General features: G+C 46.8%; 1 protein-coding gene across 7 annotated transcripts in view; it reads right to left on the bottom strand.

The window, feature by feature from the left end:
- The window catches only part of AGBL4 (AGBL carboxypeptidase 4), a 1,099,729-nt gene that overhangs the window by 141,309 nt on the left and 942,224 nt on the right, over positions 1–16,196 (bottom strand). For all 7 annotated transcript variants that reach the window (XM_074334699.1, XM_074334701.1, XM_074334700.1 and 4 more), the window contains 2 exons: positions 10,359–10,448; positions 257–371 (listed from right to left, as the gene is read on the bottom strand). In XM_074334699.1, the coding sequence (XP_074190800.1) occupies positions 257–371; positions 10,359–10,448 (205 nt within the window). The remainder of the gene's footprint in view (positions 1–256; positions 372–10,358; positions 10,449–16,196) is intronic.

Below are 16,196 nucleotides of genomic sequence, written 5' to 3' on the forward strand. Positions count from 1 at the left end.
GTGCCAAAACGGGTATTAGGCCTCCTGATTCCTGGCCCAGCAAGCTGCCCAGCAAACCCCATCACGTGACCTCAGATGGTGGTGCATGAAACAGCCTAGGCTCTTTAGCCACATTCTCAAGAGCCAGGGTGAAACTTCCTCTAATGAACTCAGAGGTAGTCTGAATATTCTTCCTCAAATATATACCCCATTTTTCTTGTTTCCATGCCACCATCTTCTGACTGCCAGCTTCCAAGCATGCTCCCCCATCCCTCACCTGTAATTGCCCAGGTAGACTCCATCTGGGTTGAGCATTGGTGCAATCTTGAAGACCAGGTGCTCCCGTAGGACACGGGCAATCGGGTGCTGGCTTATAAGGAAGTCAATGATCCCTAGGGAAAGAGAAGCGCTTGGGTTAACCTCACAGTGTTTCAAGAAGGACGGAGCACATTTTTCTCAGCTTGGAAACAACGAGAACCGAGTAAGTGATTTGGGGTGTATGTTGTTAGCCACGGTAGATGTACGGCTATGGATTAGGGGCTGCCCAGTGAATTTCATAAATACATGTTTCTAAGAGATAGCTCAAGACATAATATTGAAGCCCCCGGGTAGGAGGGAGGGAGTGTTTCCTGTGGAGAGTACAGGGGGAGCGTCCAAGAAAAGATAGCATTTAAACACTGCGTCAGAGGGTCCACAGGGTTTTGACAGACAGAGATGGGGGAGAAGCAGGATAAGCTGAACAATAAATTAAGAGATGCTCTCTAATGGACACACTGTTAGCTAAAAGTTGACATTGGATTGGCAGCTATGGAGTCGAGGACCTTAGGGATCTACAGGTAAATCCTCATGTTGCTGGTGGGCACACGAGGAAGCAGAGAGAAGGAATGTGACTCAAGTCACAGGAGAAGGAGGCTTCTTCAATGTTCCCCAACTCTGCTTCTTTCCCCCACTGTGGGCGTCCTCTGTTCCCAGACCCCAGGGCTGACTGCCCTCTCTGCTTTTCACTGACACCAATACATTTTGCTTCCAAGTCACCAAATTTAGAAAAGTTGAATTTTCCTTCCCTCTCCTCCCATAGTCAGACAGTCCCAAGTCCCTTGGGTGAATTTAGTTAATCTGCCCCTCGTCTCCATCCCTCTGCCTCTCTTCTACTCTAGGCCACCATCACATCTGGCCTGGATGACAATAACCACACCTGGCTTGGTGACAACAAACCCCTTTGGAATATGGTCTCATCACTGTAGCCAGAGTGATCTTCCAAAAGTGCAAATCTGACCCTGCCCCTCCCCTCCTTGATATCCTGATACCCTTCTGGTGGTGGCCTGCGTATCGCTACAGGAGAGTGGGTGACAAAACAAACAACTCTGAGCCCTTGCCTGTTCCCTCCTCTCCTCCATGTTTCTACTGCTTCATTGAAGACCTGAAAACAATGGGCAAAATGGTGCTCTGGCATTCCATGAAATGCTAGAAAGTAATAGGAGAGTACAAAACCCTCCCAAAATGTAGACGGGGAATGCCTTTCCTGTTGGAGAGAGCAGGAAAGGCCTCAAGGAGAAAGAAACTTCGAGCTGGGCCCTAAAGGTAAGTAAGCTTTGATAGGAGGAAGGGGGCAGGGTAACTAAGAACAATGCACACACCCAGCGGCAGGCACTTGGGTCTTGGAATGATAAACCTCCAGGGCACATTCCAGGGCCGCTGTGACCAGTGAGGGACGTCTCAGGCTTTTTCATTAAGCCAGAGCTGACAATTCCTGGGCAGCCGAAAGCCAGCTGGACGTCATTTACTTCTCGGCTGAGGCGGCAGTAGACCAGATGCCCTAATTTATTTGTTGGTCTTCATATTAAAGCTGCAGTTTGCCAGTAAACAAGCAGGGAGGGTAATGATGCCAGGCGCCCTTGTTAGGGGCTAATAATTGCTTAATCTGTCCACTAATTGACCCCAGCTCCCAGGGTGTCCCTTCATCAAGGAGCCAGCCTGAGCTCAGGGCCTGGCCACGCTGCCTCAGAGAATGGTTTCTGGAAATGGAGTAGCTCATTGTGATCCATCCTCCTTCACAGATGAACAGATTAATTGGACTGCCAATTAGGCAGCTAATAAAAGGATGAGCGGAAACAAAGCCAGGCGAAAGGCTGCAGCGACCCAGAGCTCCCACTCTCAGAGTGAGGGCGAGGAAGGAGAGAGGTTTTCGACTCATCTTTTGGCTTGAGGTCAGATGCAGTTCAACAAGAACCATTCCCATTGATCAGGAAGTGGGGAGGAAATCTTGCACTTTGTTTTGGTGGGGAGGATGGTAAGCGGAGAGGAATAGGAGGAGAGTAGAAAGGAAATGCCATCCCTGGCCATGGGCCAAAAGCATTGCATGGACCGAGGCAGCAGAAAGAACATGGACTTGGGGACCTGTATTTGAATCCTAACTGGTTGTTAACTAGAGAAGTTACTAGCTTTCTCTGACTGTTTTTTCATCCTGATACAAGGATAATAATACATAATCTGGAAGACTGCTGTGGGTTAGAACTCCTGTATTTTAATTGCCTGACACAACACCGGAAAATTGTGATGTGCTTTAATCCACTCACTTAAATCAAAGCTTGAAAGATAATGGGGGTAGTGAAAAACAGAATGGATTTTGGAAGTAGGAGTTGTGGTCTGTGAAATTTACTAACTATGGGATTTGGGAACGAGGATAATACTGAATTGGAGAAGCCAACAAACCAGCAGGCAGAGACCCTGGGTTCCAGTTTTGGCTCAATTACTCAGTGACCTTTAGAAAGCCTCTGGGCCTACTCTCTACTTTAAAATTAGGAGAAAGAACTCAGTAGTTCTCCAGGATGTATCCCCTCACTGACAATCTATGATTCCCTCTATTTTATTCCTCTCTCCCAGAGCAGAAGAATCCTTCTCTTGTCAAGTGAGGAGAACAATCTCCCTCCTGCTGGGAGATGCAATCAGCCCCCCTAAGATCAGTCTCTGTCCCTTTTAGTAAACAAATTTGCAGTTCTTTCCTTTCAGTTGCTTTCATCAGGAAGGTGGGAGAAAGCAGAATGACAGGAAGGCTGGGGGCTGCAGAGCCTGGAGGAGCAGAAAGATGTGGTGGAGGATTTGAAAGTACAGCTGGGCAGCAGCGATCACTACCCTGAGCCGACACTGGCCTGGCCACGCTGGACCTTGCCTGGGAAAACCACAACTGAACACTATTGTTATTTCTCCCAGTGTATTTGGTTCAGAGCAGGGCACACAGCAGGCGCCTCATAAATACCCATTGGTAGACGGGGCCCCAGGAATTCATTTGACTTTGAAAAGCATAGGGTTACTTGAACAGATAATCACTCGTTCTATCAACATTCACGGCAAGGTCCACGTCATGAGCTTGGCATCCAAGAGGAAGAAGAGGTTCCTGCGGCACAGGGGTGCCTGGTAGGAAAACAACCCCCCCTCTACTGACTGGCCAAGGCTCTGGCGGGAACAGCACAGGGAGCCGTGAGAAGCCAGCCGGGGCTCAGGAAGGGGCATAATGAACAGAGACACAAGGCCAACTGGCACGAGCCAGATGAAACGGCGCCAGGAGAAGGGGTTCCAGGCTAGGGAATTTCTACACAAAGGCTGGGAGGCGAGAAAGATGACAGCCTATTTACTGACAGAGCTCTTCAGTTCTAGGGGGCATAGCTTCTGTGTTTAAAGGCACAGACTCTGAAACTGGACTCTCTGGGGTTGGTGACCTGAGTGGCCTCACCTCTCAGTTCCTCAGTTGCTCCCTCAGCTCCCAAGGAAAGAATAAGTGTTACTGGTGGGTTATTGTGAGGCTCTCAGGGAGTTAACAGAAGCAAATTGTCTGGCACACAGCAAGTGCAGTCTGTGTTGTTTTAATCATTGTTATTACTTGGTTTGGCTGAAGGCGTGGGGTTGGGAGGATGCTGAGAGAGAAGCAAGAGAGGTAAACGGGGACTTGCTGGTCCAGCTGAAGAATATGAGGGCACAAGAGCCATTGCAAAGCACAAGGTCAGATCTGCACTTGGGAGAGCTCCCCCTGGCGGTCGTGTGGAATGTGGGTTGGAGTAAGTAGTGATGGAAGGATGGGATGCCTGAAGGCTGAGGGGGTGGAGGTGGGAGGCAGATGTGGCACAGAGCCAGCAAATATACAGAGACTGCAGTCAGGTACCAGGGTCCAACACGGTGGTGACCGGCAGGGGCTGTGCAGTGACCAGGGTCCAGACAGTCATGAGCGTGCAGCGGGTAGAGGGCAAGCAGTGTGGGTAGACGGTGACACCCAGGACAAACTGTTTGTCTACCACCCCACAACACCATCACTCCTCGCTGAAATCATGCAACTTGGGGGAAGGGGACCCCCACATGACAGATGAAGTGTCTGGTGCCTGGCAGAATGAGGCCTCCAAATGGAAACTGAGGTTAGTAATAGGAAAATAAGGAAAGTTACTTTTCCCGTACCTCTGAGTTTTGGGGATGGAGGCTTGCATCTGCTGTTCGAGTCTGTCTCTCCCCCAGGCTGTAAGGCTCCAGAAGACAGGGACAGGTGTGCTTTTGCCACTATTTTGTCAGGACCTAGCTCCGTGCTGGCCAAACCCAGTCCTCAGTAGGCATGAGAGCCATGAAGGAAGAAAGATGGAGCACTGCCGAGCACTGTATGTCATTAGCTGGACTGGCCTGTAATTCTACTGGCTCCGTTTTACAGAGAGGGAAAGAAAATCATGGTGGGGACATCACTTGCTGAGGGTCGTACAGGGAACTAGATGGGATTCAGACCCAATACTACTGGTTTCCAAGTGGTGCTCTTTCCACTAAGGCCAGATGGGAAGAGTGAGGAGTCTGTGTGCATGTGATTTGCAGAGTGATTTGCACGTCTGCCTGCATGATTTTCTCTCTAGGGAGTTCTGTGTAAGCTTTATTGTTGCTGTTCTCTGCTAAATGGCAGAGTACAGCAGTGGGAAGAGCCCAGGCTTGAAATAAGACAGTTGGGGTTCTCTGCTGGTCCCCACTAGGGGTCACATGACAGTAGCCTCTGCCGACCTGGGACCAGGCCCCTGTCTTCCGTCAGCCAAGCCCAGGGGACCCAAATTTGGAACCACAGGGAGTCTGGCACCAAGTGGCCTGAAGTTCAGAGTCTAAGGTCTCACCCTCCCACCCTGACTCTGCCCATTTCACAGATGAGAGAGAGGCTTGGGGAGGTGAAATGCCCCAGGAGAACTCCTCAGTGGACCTAATGTGCTCATGTGAGGCTGTTTGGGATAGAGACAGAGAAGAGGGAGAAAGGCTGAGGCATGGAGGTGGGAGGAAAACAGAGTGGGGGAGGGGAGGGAAGAAGGGGCAAAGGTCACTACTTCACTGAGAGGAAATATTAGGCTGTGCTGATCCTGGTGGCTGTGAGTGCCTGGTGTGTGTGTGTCCCCTCCCTCCTCCTCTTACCCACAAAGGATAACATGAGGGTGAGCTCCCTGAGAGAAGGACAGCTCTATCACCACACCACAGTCCAGGCCCTGGTGGGGCTCAGGCTGGGGGACAGGAAACCTGAGCCTCGTCCCCACTCTACCACTAACTTGCCAGGTGACGTTCAGTGCGTCCCTTGGCTTTTCTGAAGAGTAGGGCTGAGAGCTGCCCAGTGACCTGGCAGGATGACTGTGGAAGAGTGAAGAGAGAAGAGAGTGGGCAAGGCATGGTTGTACCTACATATGCCTGAGGCTGCAGTGAGCACTGACGTACGTCACCTCATTTAAGCCCTCACAGCAGTTCCTTGAGGACCATACTGCTGTCCCCATTTTGCAGGTGGAGAAACTGAGGTTCTGAGAGCTGAGGACTTGCTGAAGGTTCTCCAGCTAGAAGGTGGAAGTGGCAGGACTCAAACTCAGGCCGGCCAGAGTCCAAAGCCTCTGCTATGCCCACTGCCCCACGCCACCCTTCAGAGGGGATAAGCCTTGCCCACAGTATCATTCCATGAATGTAGGTTTAATTAATTCAGTTACGAAGGATCTGAATTACGAAGGCCGCTTTATTGAAAGAGCAATCCCTGGACTAGGAGGAAGACCTGAGGTCTGGTTCTGGCCAAAGTTCTGATGTGCATTATGGTCTTCACTGCACGTAAATGAGGAGGGTTCATAGAATGGCTCTCAGGAAGCTGGCGAGGAAGCAGGGGAGTTGCATGGTGTAGACGTCACACACCTGGGTTTGGCTTCACAGTAAGGATCAGAGGCACCGTACCTGGCATCTGCAAAGTACTCAATTAGTGCTACCTCTTTCCCTACTAAGAACACGAGTTTAGTGCTTACTGTACTCCAGATACTGTCCTAAATGTTTTATGAATATTAACTCAATCTTCATAACAACCCTCTGAGGCAGGATTCCTATTATAATTTCCCTTTCGAGGTTAAGGAACGGAGACACGGAAGTGTTATGGGCGATCCCCAAGGTCATACTGTACTAAGTGGAGTGCTGGGACCCAATGCCAGGCAGTGTGGCTCCAGAGACTGCTAAATACACTGCGCTACAGGGCAACGTGGAGCTCATCGTAGCTGACGCACACAGGGAGTTTTGCCTCACAGAGACCAGGAGAGGAGTGTGGGGCAGCAGAAGGCTGGCTGAGACTCAGCCGTCCCACCTCCAAGTGGAGCCTTGAGGAAATCAAAGCTCTGCCTCCCTCAAGGATACTCGCTACCGGAGCTCTGCGATGATGTCTTCACTCTACTCCCACCAGCAGATGTGTCAGCAGCTCTGCAGAGACAGCCTTCGCCCCAGCCAGATGGGGACGACCAGGCCCCACAGTCTGCTCCCCTGTCAAGGTCACTGAGTCAGTTACTGGGGAAGAAGTTAACAAAACGGAAGGTACCTCAGCCATCCCTCCAGGCCTTGGGACCTCCTGCCTTCCCCACAAGGTGGGCAAGGGCGGGGACCCAGCTGAGGGGAAGAAAGCCCAGCTGAGCCCTGAGGGGCTGTGGTCGTGGCTGACTCCACGGGGCTGAGACCCTTGGAAAAGGCTGTGTCTCAGTCTCTCTTTGGCAAAGATGCCTGACTTCAGCTGGCTCAAGGAAGGAGGAATTGTGTGTCTCAAGGGACAGAGAGAGGGAAAGAGGACGGCAGGATTGGGGAGGTGGGTCTCAGGCCATATCTGCTGCAAATTAGCTGTGTGACCTTAGGTAAGCTACTCTACTTCTCTGAGCCTCCATATCCTCTTTTGTAAAATGCACATCAGTTATGGGGAGCCAGGGCTCTGTTTTTTCCAGGCATAAAGCTTGGTCTTCTAACATTCCCCACCCCTGAGTGGGGCGGAACAGCATGTACAGAGGCTTGGCAGATGCCCATCCAAAGCCCCCTTCTGCTATTTATTGGCTGTGTGACCTTTCTGAACTGAGATTTAGCATCCCAGAGCCAACACAGCATTTGTTCCTTAAAACGGCCCCATGAGATAAACAAGATAATCCCCTATTATAGATGTGGAAAATGACAATCGGAGACCCAGCCCTAGGCCTAAAATAGCTCATGGTTTAAATGGGAAGAAACAAATATATCTCAAATATATAACAAGTCAGGGTAATAAAGATGACCATCAGGCAATCCACAACATGGGCACAAAGCAGGGGCCTGGAGAAGGTGGGCAGAGGGCCTACCAAGGATATCTAAAATGAACTTTGGGGATGAGAGGTGTTTGCCAGGTGGCAAGGAGCCACAGGCAGAGGGGCAGCATGCGCAAAGGCCCAGTGCTCAAGAGAAGGGTGTCCATTTAGGGAGTAAGTTGTGTATGGCTGGGGATGTAATAAGGCTGAGGCCAGAGAACTGAGCAAGAGCCAGATCATGAAGGCGTGTGAATGTCATGCCAAGGAGTTGGGAGTTTATCTTGGGAAGGTCGTGGGGAAGCATCGGAAGGCTCTGCCAAGGAGGGCACACTGATTGAAAGCCTACAGGACAGCAATGAGTCTAGCAACTCAGCACCATCTGATTCCTTTCTGATAAAGCAGGGTCAAGGGAGAGAGCATCTGAGCTCTGCTCACGTTCTCTACGCCTCATGCCTTCTCTGTGAAATGGGATGGTGGCCCTGCCCCCTCTATCCTGCCCACATAGGAGGCCGGCACGGGAGTTTGAGCTCTCACAGATGAAAGTATTGATGGTAAGCCTACTGCCTTTTTACAAACAAGGACAAAATAGTTGCATCTGATCAGCTGGGGGAACAGGTCTGCTGCCAAGTTTAGTAACTGACAGATGGCTTCAAGGAAAGGGGTTGGTAAAACCAGGAGGGATCTGGGAAGAGGTTATTGCAAGGACAGTGCTGGGAGAGAAAGAGCCCGGAAGTGAGAATGCCAAGGAGTAAGCTAAGGTGACTGGAGCGAGAAGTTGGGACACCTGAGCTATGCCTCTTCTGAGCTGCTTGGCTCTGGGCAATCACTGTCTCCCCCGGAAACTGTCTCCTCACCTGAAACAGGGGGAGGCAGTCGTGCCTGTTGCAGGGCTGGAAGAATATGAGTGGGGAAAATGAACCTCATTTGTTTGCATCATGCCTTATAGTTTACAAAGCAGATTACCTGCTTCATCTTCTCAGAGTCCCATGAGGAGGGAGAAGATATCTGTTGAGTGCCTTCGGTGTGCCAGGCACAGGAGTGGGTGTTTGTTTACTTTCATCTCATGCCAGCTTCATCTCAGCCTTCAGAGAGATATTGTTATCCTAATGTATTTTACATCTGAGGGAACTGAAGTCACACTGATAGGAACTGGCAGAGATAATATTTGACCCCACGATCATCAGATGACAAATCACCAGATATTTCCATGGCAGCACGCTACCCCCCTCACGTTATATAACATGTTTTTTTTTCATATCTCTTTGACCTCCTAGTCATTTTGAGACTAAAATGAGATAAATGACTTAACTTCTCCAAACTTCAGTTTTCTCCTATGTAAAAATAGAGTTAATGTTAGTTCCTATGACATTGAAAAACTAATGCGATTAAATTAAATCAAATTAATAAAAATAAATAATTAAAATAAAGTATGTCAAGTGCTTAGAACAGTGCTTGGCACATACATAGTATCATGTGTTTCATATAAAATACACCCACGAGACAATTAAAAAAGGCAAAGTGCTGGCAAGACTGTGGGACAGTAGGAACTCTTATACATTCCTTGTGGCAGTGACAATACCTAGTGAAGTGAAGACACACCCATCTTATGACCCAGCAGTTATAGTCCATGGTTAAAAACCCTAGAAAAAACTGTGCACAAGGTGACGTGTATAAGGGGATTTGTATCAGCATTATTTGTAAGAAAGAACACTGTAAACAACTTAATTGTCTGTTTTCAGGAGAATAGATGGGTAAGTTGAGGTACAGACTGACATGGCACAGAAACAAGTGAACTACAGCTATTTTCACCAACCTGGGCATTGGGTGAAAACAAGCATCAATGCATATAGAATAATAGCATTTTTATAAAGTCAAAAACCATGGAAAACTAAAAAATACATCGGTTAAGAATACCTACCTGTATAGTAAAACTGTTAAAAAAGACACATAAAATTCAAGCTAATGGCTATTTGTGTCAGAGGGAAGGTAAAAATGAGAACAAAGGACTTTAAAGAAATAGACAATATTCTGTTTCTTAAATTGAGCATTTGTTAAATTATTATTAGGTTGATGCAAAAGTAATTGCGGTTTAAAAGGTTAAAAATAATTGGGAAAACCACAATTACTTTTGCACCAACTTAATATTTATATATTATTTATTGAATATATTTATATTGCTGACTGATACATATATGCATGCATGGGTTCATTATATATTGCTGATTAATTAAATATATTTTATATAAATTAAATATTTAATAATAAATAAAATGCAATTATACAGAGATATATTTGAGAAGAGAAATTATGTCTTATTTACCTCCGGTTGTCTGATACCAGCCATGCTTCTTTGCTCGAGGTAGGTATTTCAAAAGTTGTTAAGTGAATGATTGAATAAATGAGTGAACAGATAATTTTTAGTTATTACTTCTCCAGCTCACGGCCTGTCCTTCTACCAACATGTACATTGGCCTGGGGCCAGATTTGTTATTGTTATAAACCACTGGAAGCAAGTAAAACAAAGCTAGAGCGTGTAGGTGACTCTGTATGGCTCATCTTCAACAGAGCACATGAAAGAGGACTTCACCCGGCTTACCTATTCCCTTACACATCCACCCAGTCATCCATCCATTCATCCATCCATACATGCAGTCAATAGCTATTGAAAATAAATCCTAGTGGAGAGCAAACGTAATCTCTTTAGACGTGAAGGAAATTCCCCCCAAGATAACGATTATGTTACACACTGTCCCAGAGCCCCTCACAGTGCCCCAGTTGGATGTGAGGGATTAGCACAGATGCCCATGAGATCCTGCAACTCACCTTGGCACACAAATGAAGAGGGTGTTTCCCCTGGGTGGACTCGTCCCGTGATGAATATCACCTTCTGCTCTGCCCCTTCCCGAAGATTGTCTGTAAGATAAAATGAAAGAAGGTTTCTTAGGAGGGTGGGGAAAGCTGAGACTAGGGGTTGGTATATGGGGCTCGGGGGCAGGAAATGGGTTGGGTGCTTTACATTTAGCTCTTAAATCATTGGGTTAGACCATTTAGGCCCAGTCACTGCTGACTAACTAATTATGCCCCTGGTTACTCAATATTAAGAGACTATATCCCATTTCTTGGTGCAACTGACCATATTACTATTATAGTCATCTTAAGAGGTCATGAGTGAAATTAAATCCCAGAAGCTGATCTATAAATGTGGATAATACTGTCTACTTCTAGGGTTGTTGTAATATTAAACAAGCTTACATATTGCCTAGTACACAGTAAATATTTAGTAAATGATGGAGTAAAGAAGCTAGTATTTATATTAGTAATAGTAGCAGCTGCTATTTAATTAGCTCCTTTTGTGTCAGCCGCATTATACACATTATTTATACTCCTTACAGAAACATGCACATTAATATTCCTTTTTATAGAGGCAGAGACTGAGTCTCAGAGAGGTTATATAACTTGTTCAAGAGCACACATATAATAAGTGGTGGGAGAAGGAAGAAATGACCAGGGAGCTGTGACCTGCACAGTTCTCAGGGCTCACACAGGACTAGGAATCATTTGAATTTCCACCATTTTGAATTCCCTCCCTCATCATTCAGGGCACTCAGTGGAGAACCCAGAAGGGCCATGCCTTAGTGGTGGGGCAAACTACTCTAGCCTAACAAAGTTTAAAAATCTCAAGAGGATCAAACTGAACAAAAGAAACTTAACTGCCTGCTATACAAAGCCCAACTCTCTTTAAAGGGAGACAACAAAATCCAGAAATTCAACAATATATATTTCACAAAATCCAGCAACCAATAATAATTATTAGACATGCAAAGAAGTAGGAAAATATGACCCAAAATCAGAGCCCAAGCTCTTGCTGCCTTTACCAAAGTCTCACTTTTATAATAAAATATAGCTACTGTGCAAAGATGTTATTAGACAAAAGCAATAACCAAGAGTGACATTCCCAGAAAGAAGGGGCAGGACGAGGGTACTTAGCCATGGGCAGAGAAAACACTGATTGACCCAGAACAAAGACCTGAAGTGAATTCAGAAATGAACATTGAGAGAAGGGGAATTACAGTAATCCATCTATGAGAGAGGATGATCTGGAGAGAGAGAGAGGACAGTTAGAAATGATGAATAGGATTTCAGGTTATTTTGAATGTGATTCATGATCCCCACTTTTGATACACTAATATCAAAGACTAAACAACAACAACAAACGTTTATTAAGCCTGGTTCTAAAGGCTTGTAACTTGCTTGGTCTATTGGGGTGACCAGTAGAGGCTGAGGTTACTACTTCCCTAATAATAGGTCTCTGAAAGGCAGCAAGATGTAAATGGAGTCAAGGTGTTTCTGAGAACTCACTGTGTGCTCAGCTGTATGTTAGGCACCATTAGGAACAAACGGAGAGAGAGGAGCTTCACCTTTTACAAAGAAGTTATGGTTTAAAAGAGAACATAGAGACCTGAACGTTTCCTGGACTGAATAAAGCTGTGACTTTCAAGGGAGAAACGGAGACTTTCACAGCGTATATTTAACGTCTTTCCCAGGACCCTGCATGGAGTAGGTACTCAAGAACTGACTGTTGAATTAATATATAAAAAATACTCATATAGGTCATGGTTTACAAAGAAATTTAGACACACGTTATCTTATTTACATTTCATCATGCCTCTGAGAGGTGACAGTATTAACCCCACTTTACAGGTGAGGGAACTGAGGCTCACAGGCGGAAGGGACATGCCCAAGGTCATGCAGCCAACAGTGGTCAAATCAAGTCCCAGTGCCCCTTTCACCATCCTGTCTCCTGGACCACTATCAACAATATAAGATTCTACATCCACTGTATTTCCATTTATAACATACACAAAAGAATTTGGTGTCAACCCTTATTGCTGATGGAAGTTGAACTATTGTCATAGTATTTATATTGCTTTTTCATTAAAAAAAAAATGCCACCAAGCCTTTTTGAAAAACACTGTCTACCATTGATGCCATCTATCTCAGCAGCCCAGAAATGATAAATGGCTGTACCAGGGCCCGCTGCGAAGCCTACCTTTGTGGTTGTCTCCTCTGACCCAGTAGCAACTCAATTGCATTCAACGTTTCTGCTGACCACAGGAAAATGCAAAATGGGTTTTCTATTTGCACACTAATTTTACTGAGCCCCTGCGTCTTCATAAAATGATAACGTGGGGCTAATAAAAATCGAGCATTCCGGGTGCTAATATAAGCAAATGTTGATGCAGGCAGGTAACAAACTGCTTTGTCATTTAGGAGGCTGTAAAAGAGCATTATAATCATCTTTAGGCTAAATGGATGGGTTGCCTTTGCTTAGCTTTTAGCTTTCGTTTGCAAAATCAATTTAAGGTAATGTTGTAGCTCTGAGGTGGTGTGACATGGGACCCCCCCCCCCCATTTTCTGTCACCGAATCCCCAGACTTGTGCAAAGCCAATTAAACATATTCTTGCTGGAAGCAGCAGGGAGGATGAAGGAAGCATGCTTGAACAAAACCAGTGTGGAGAAGAAGCTGAACGATGAGACCAAGAACAACCCATACGGGATGGTAAACCTGGAGACTTATGGATGGAGTCAGTCAAGGGTACAAAGGTACATTCAAGTGGAACCAGTACAGCCATACCAGGCTCCCCAGTTCCCAGAAGGTATTTGACGTTAAATGTGCTTGTGGAGTACCCCAACACACACACACACACACACACACACACACACACACAAACACACGGTCGTTATATCCCTCTATCATCCACTATGTCCTATTCATAAAATATTTGTTAAACACCTATTCAGTGGCCAGGCACTAGCTATTATTTTCATTTCACAGGAAACCAAGGGTAGGACACATTAAGTGACATGCCCTAGTCCTCCCAGCTAATGACTGGCAGAGCCTAAACCTCTACATGCAGTCTGACTCCGCGACCTGTGTTAACCTCTACGCAAGTCTGCTTCTTGCAAAGGAGGACGGTAATACTATCCAGTTACTATAGCAGTTAAATGTTTATTCAGTATTTGCTCTGTGCCATGCACTTTATACATATATGGTATTCTATTTGTTATATATGATCTTATTTAATTTTCACAGCAAGCCAGTGAAATAGCTACTATTCTTACGCCCTATTTCATACATTAGGAAATTGAGATCCAGAAAGGTTAAATGGCTTGTCTAAATATGCATAAGTAGCAAATGTGCGAGCCAGGATTAAACCTAGGTCTTTATGAATCTCAAGTGTATGCTCTTAACCACTATGTCATATTAGCTCCTGGAGATTAAATAGGGTCCACATGGTTGTTTAAAAAATATATCCACAAATTCTTTGTTCATCTCCTCCCTTCAAGAGGTGGAGCTGAACTCCTCACCCCTTCAGTGTGGGCTGGACTGAGAGACATGCTCTAACAAATAGAATACTCTAGAAGTGTTGGTACATCACTTTTGAGATTAGGTTATAAAGAGACTGTGGCTTCCATATGAATTCTCTCTCTCTCTCTCTCTGTCTCTCTCTCTCTCTCTCCCCCTGTCTCTGTCTCTCTGTCTCTCTGACTCTCTCTCTCTCTCTCTCTCTCTCAGAATCCAGCTGCCCCGACATGAGGGCACTCAGGTAGCCCGTGGAGAGGCCCACCTGGTGAGGAACAGAAGAATGCAGATAACAGCCAAGAGGAACTGAGGCCAGCCCGAACCACATGAGTGAGTTTGGAAGGGGACCCTCGAGTCCCAGATGACGGAGGCCCTGGCTGACAGCTTACTACAACCTCATGAGAAACCCTGAGCCAAAACCCCCCAGGTAAGCTGCTCCCACATTCCTGACCCAAAGAAACTGAGAGATAATAAATGTTTGTTGCTTTAAGATGGATTCTAGAAAAGCCCGTCAGGTAGCAGTAGGTAACTAATTGATCTGCCTGGAGACAACTCCACTTCCCCTAGTTGATGCATGGCACTTAAAGTTGGCAACTTACCTCCTGATGGCAGCCTGAGTGAGGACGAGAGCCACAACCTTGGTGCCAAGAGGAAAAGCCTCAAATGACCTGGTCACTTATCAGTGGACCTGTGGTTGGTGAAGGTATTAGAAGATGCCAAGAGGCCCCCGAGAGCAAAAATCTCCAAGACATTCATATGATCGGTTTTGTTGCCCTATCTCTCCTGACAATAACTTGTCCTGGGGAGTGAGGCGTTATGTGATTTTTCACATCTAAGCCTTTTTCGTTTTCTGGACTTCATGGCCCCTGAATCCCTGAAGGCATCATGAAGTCAAACCTCATATTGGTTTCTAAACCAGACCAGTTGCCGTCCCCAGGGCCCAAACAGGGCCACACTGCTCCTCAGCTGGAGAAAAAGAGATCCTGGCAGCAATAACAGCATTGTTAGCTGCTGTCTGCTCGAGGGCTCGCTCAGGACTAGAATAGCCTTGTCACTGGTCTCCCTGTATTGGCACCATCCTTGCCAGTCCATCCTCCACCTGGCTCCAAAGTGGAATTTCTAAAACGCAAATGGTAGCATACCACTCCCTCTGCTTGTAACCCTGCTGCAGCAATCTGCGGTCCTCCGGGCAAGTCCCGCCCCCTGCCCCTAGCATCCCTCCTCTCTGGTATCTGGTGGGCACTCACCTCTCCAGCCCCTTCCACAGACCCCTGCCTCAGCTAATGCTTGGCAGCTCCATAAACACGTTCTCCCACGCCTGCACGTGTGGGCGTGTGCTTTTCTCTCTGCCTAGAATGCCAGCCCCCATCTTGTCTGTCGGGTTTACTCCTACTCAGCCTTCCAGACTCTGCTTATATCTGCCTCTGCTGAGAGGGGCCTTGGAGGAAACTAGCACTCATCCAGGACTCGTCCTTGGCCCATCCTGGTGTTCATATAATGTTGCACTGCATCTGATTTCATCAGCACAATAATTCTGCAGGTTCCCTTACAAAATTTGTCATGTTGCATGTAACCTAAGGCTGTCACTCTGGAGTTGATACTGACGAGAAAGAGGGATCCGCAGCTGTGAATTATAGTGACAACATGCTCAAGATGCAGGATTTCTTGTATATCATTTTAAGAGAAAATGTAAGTTTAGGAGGGCTCAGTAGAGCTTTCTTGGGGGCAGTGGGGAACCAGTGAATGTGTTGGCGTAGAGATGAGACTTGAAAGCGCAGACATCCAGGCTGGCTCAGCTAAGGGGACTGAGGGTGCATCCAACAGGAAGGGGGAGCTGGATGTGGGATACTGAAGAGGACACTGGTCCCGGGGTTTCTTCTACCCTGAGGGGATCAAATGGAAAGCCTGCAGCTGGATCAGGACTCATATCCAGGCCCTAGAGGTTACTGGCTGTGAGGCCTTAGAAAAATTACGTACACATTCTGAGCCTCAGTTCCCTGTAAAATAAGAATAATAATTCCCCAGCTCATCAGATAAATCTTAAACGAGAGACTTTAAGTCCCCACCCCATTTATTGAGCAACAAGCCACAGGAATAGGGTTTCTCAGCACTAGGGATATTTAGAGTCAGGTGACTGTGTGGCGGTGCCGTTCTGGGCACTGAGGACGTTTAGCAGTATCTCTCGCTTCTATGTGCTACATGCCAGGCGCACCCCTCCTCCCAGTTATGACGGGCAAAAATAGCTTCAGATGTGACTAAACGTCCCACCTCTCCTCTGAGGCAAAGTAGCCCCTGC

The sequence above is a fragment of the Rhinolophus sinicus genome, linkage group LG06, assembly GCF_036562045.2.
Source record: "Rhinolophus sinicus isolate RSC01 linkage group LG06, ASM3656204v1, whole genome shotgun sequence".
NCBI lineage: Eukaryota > Metazoa > Chordata > Mammalia > Chiroptera > Rhinolophidae > Rhinolophus > Rhinolophus sinicus.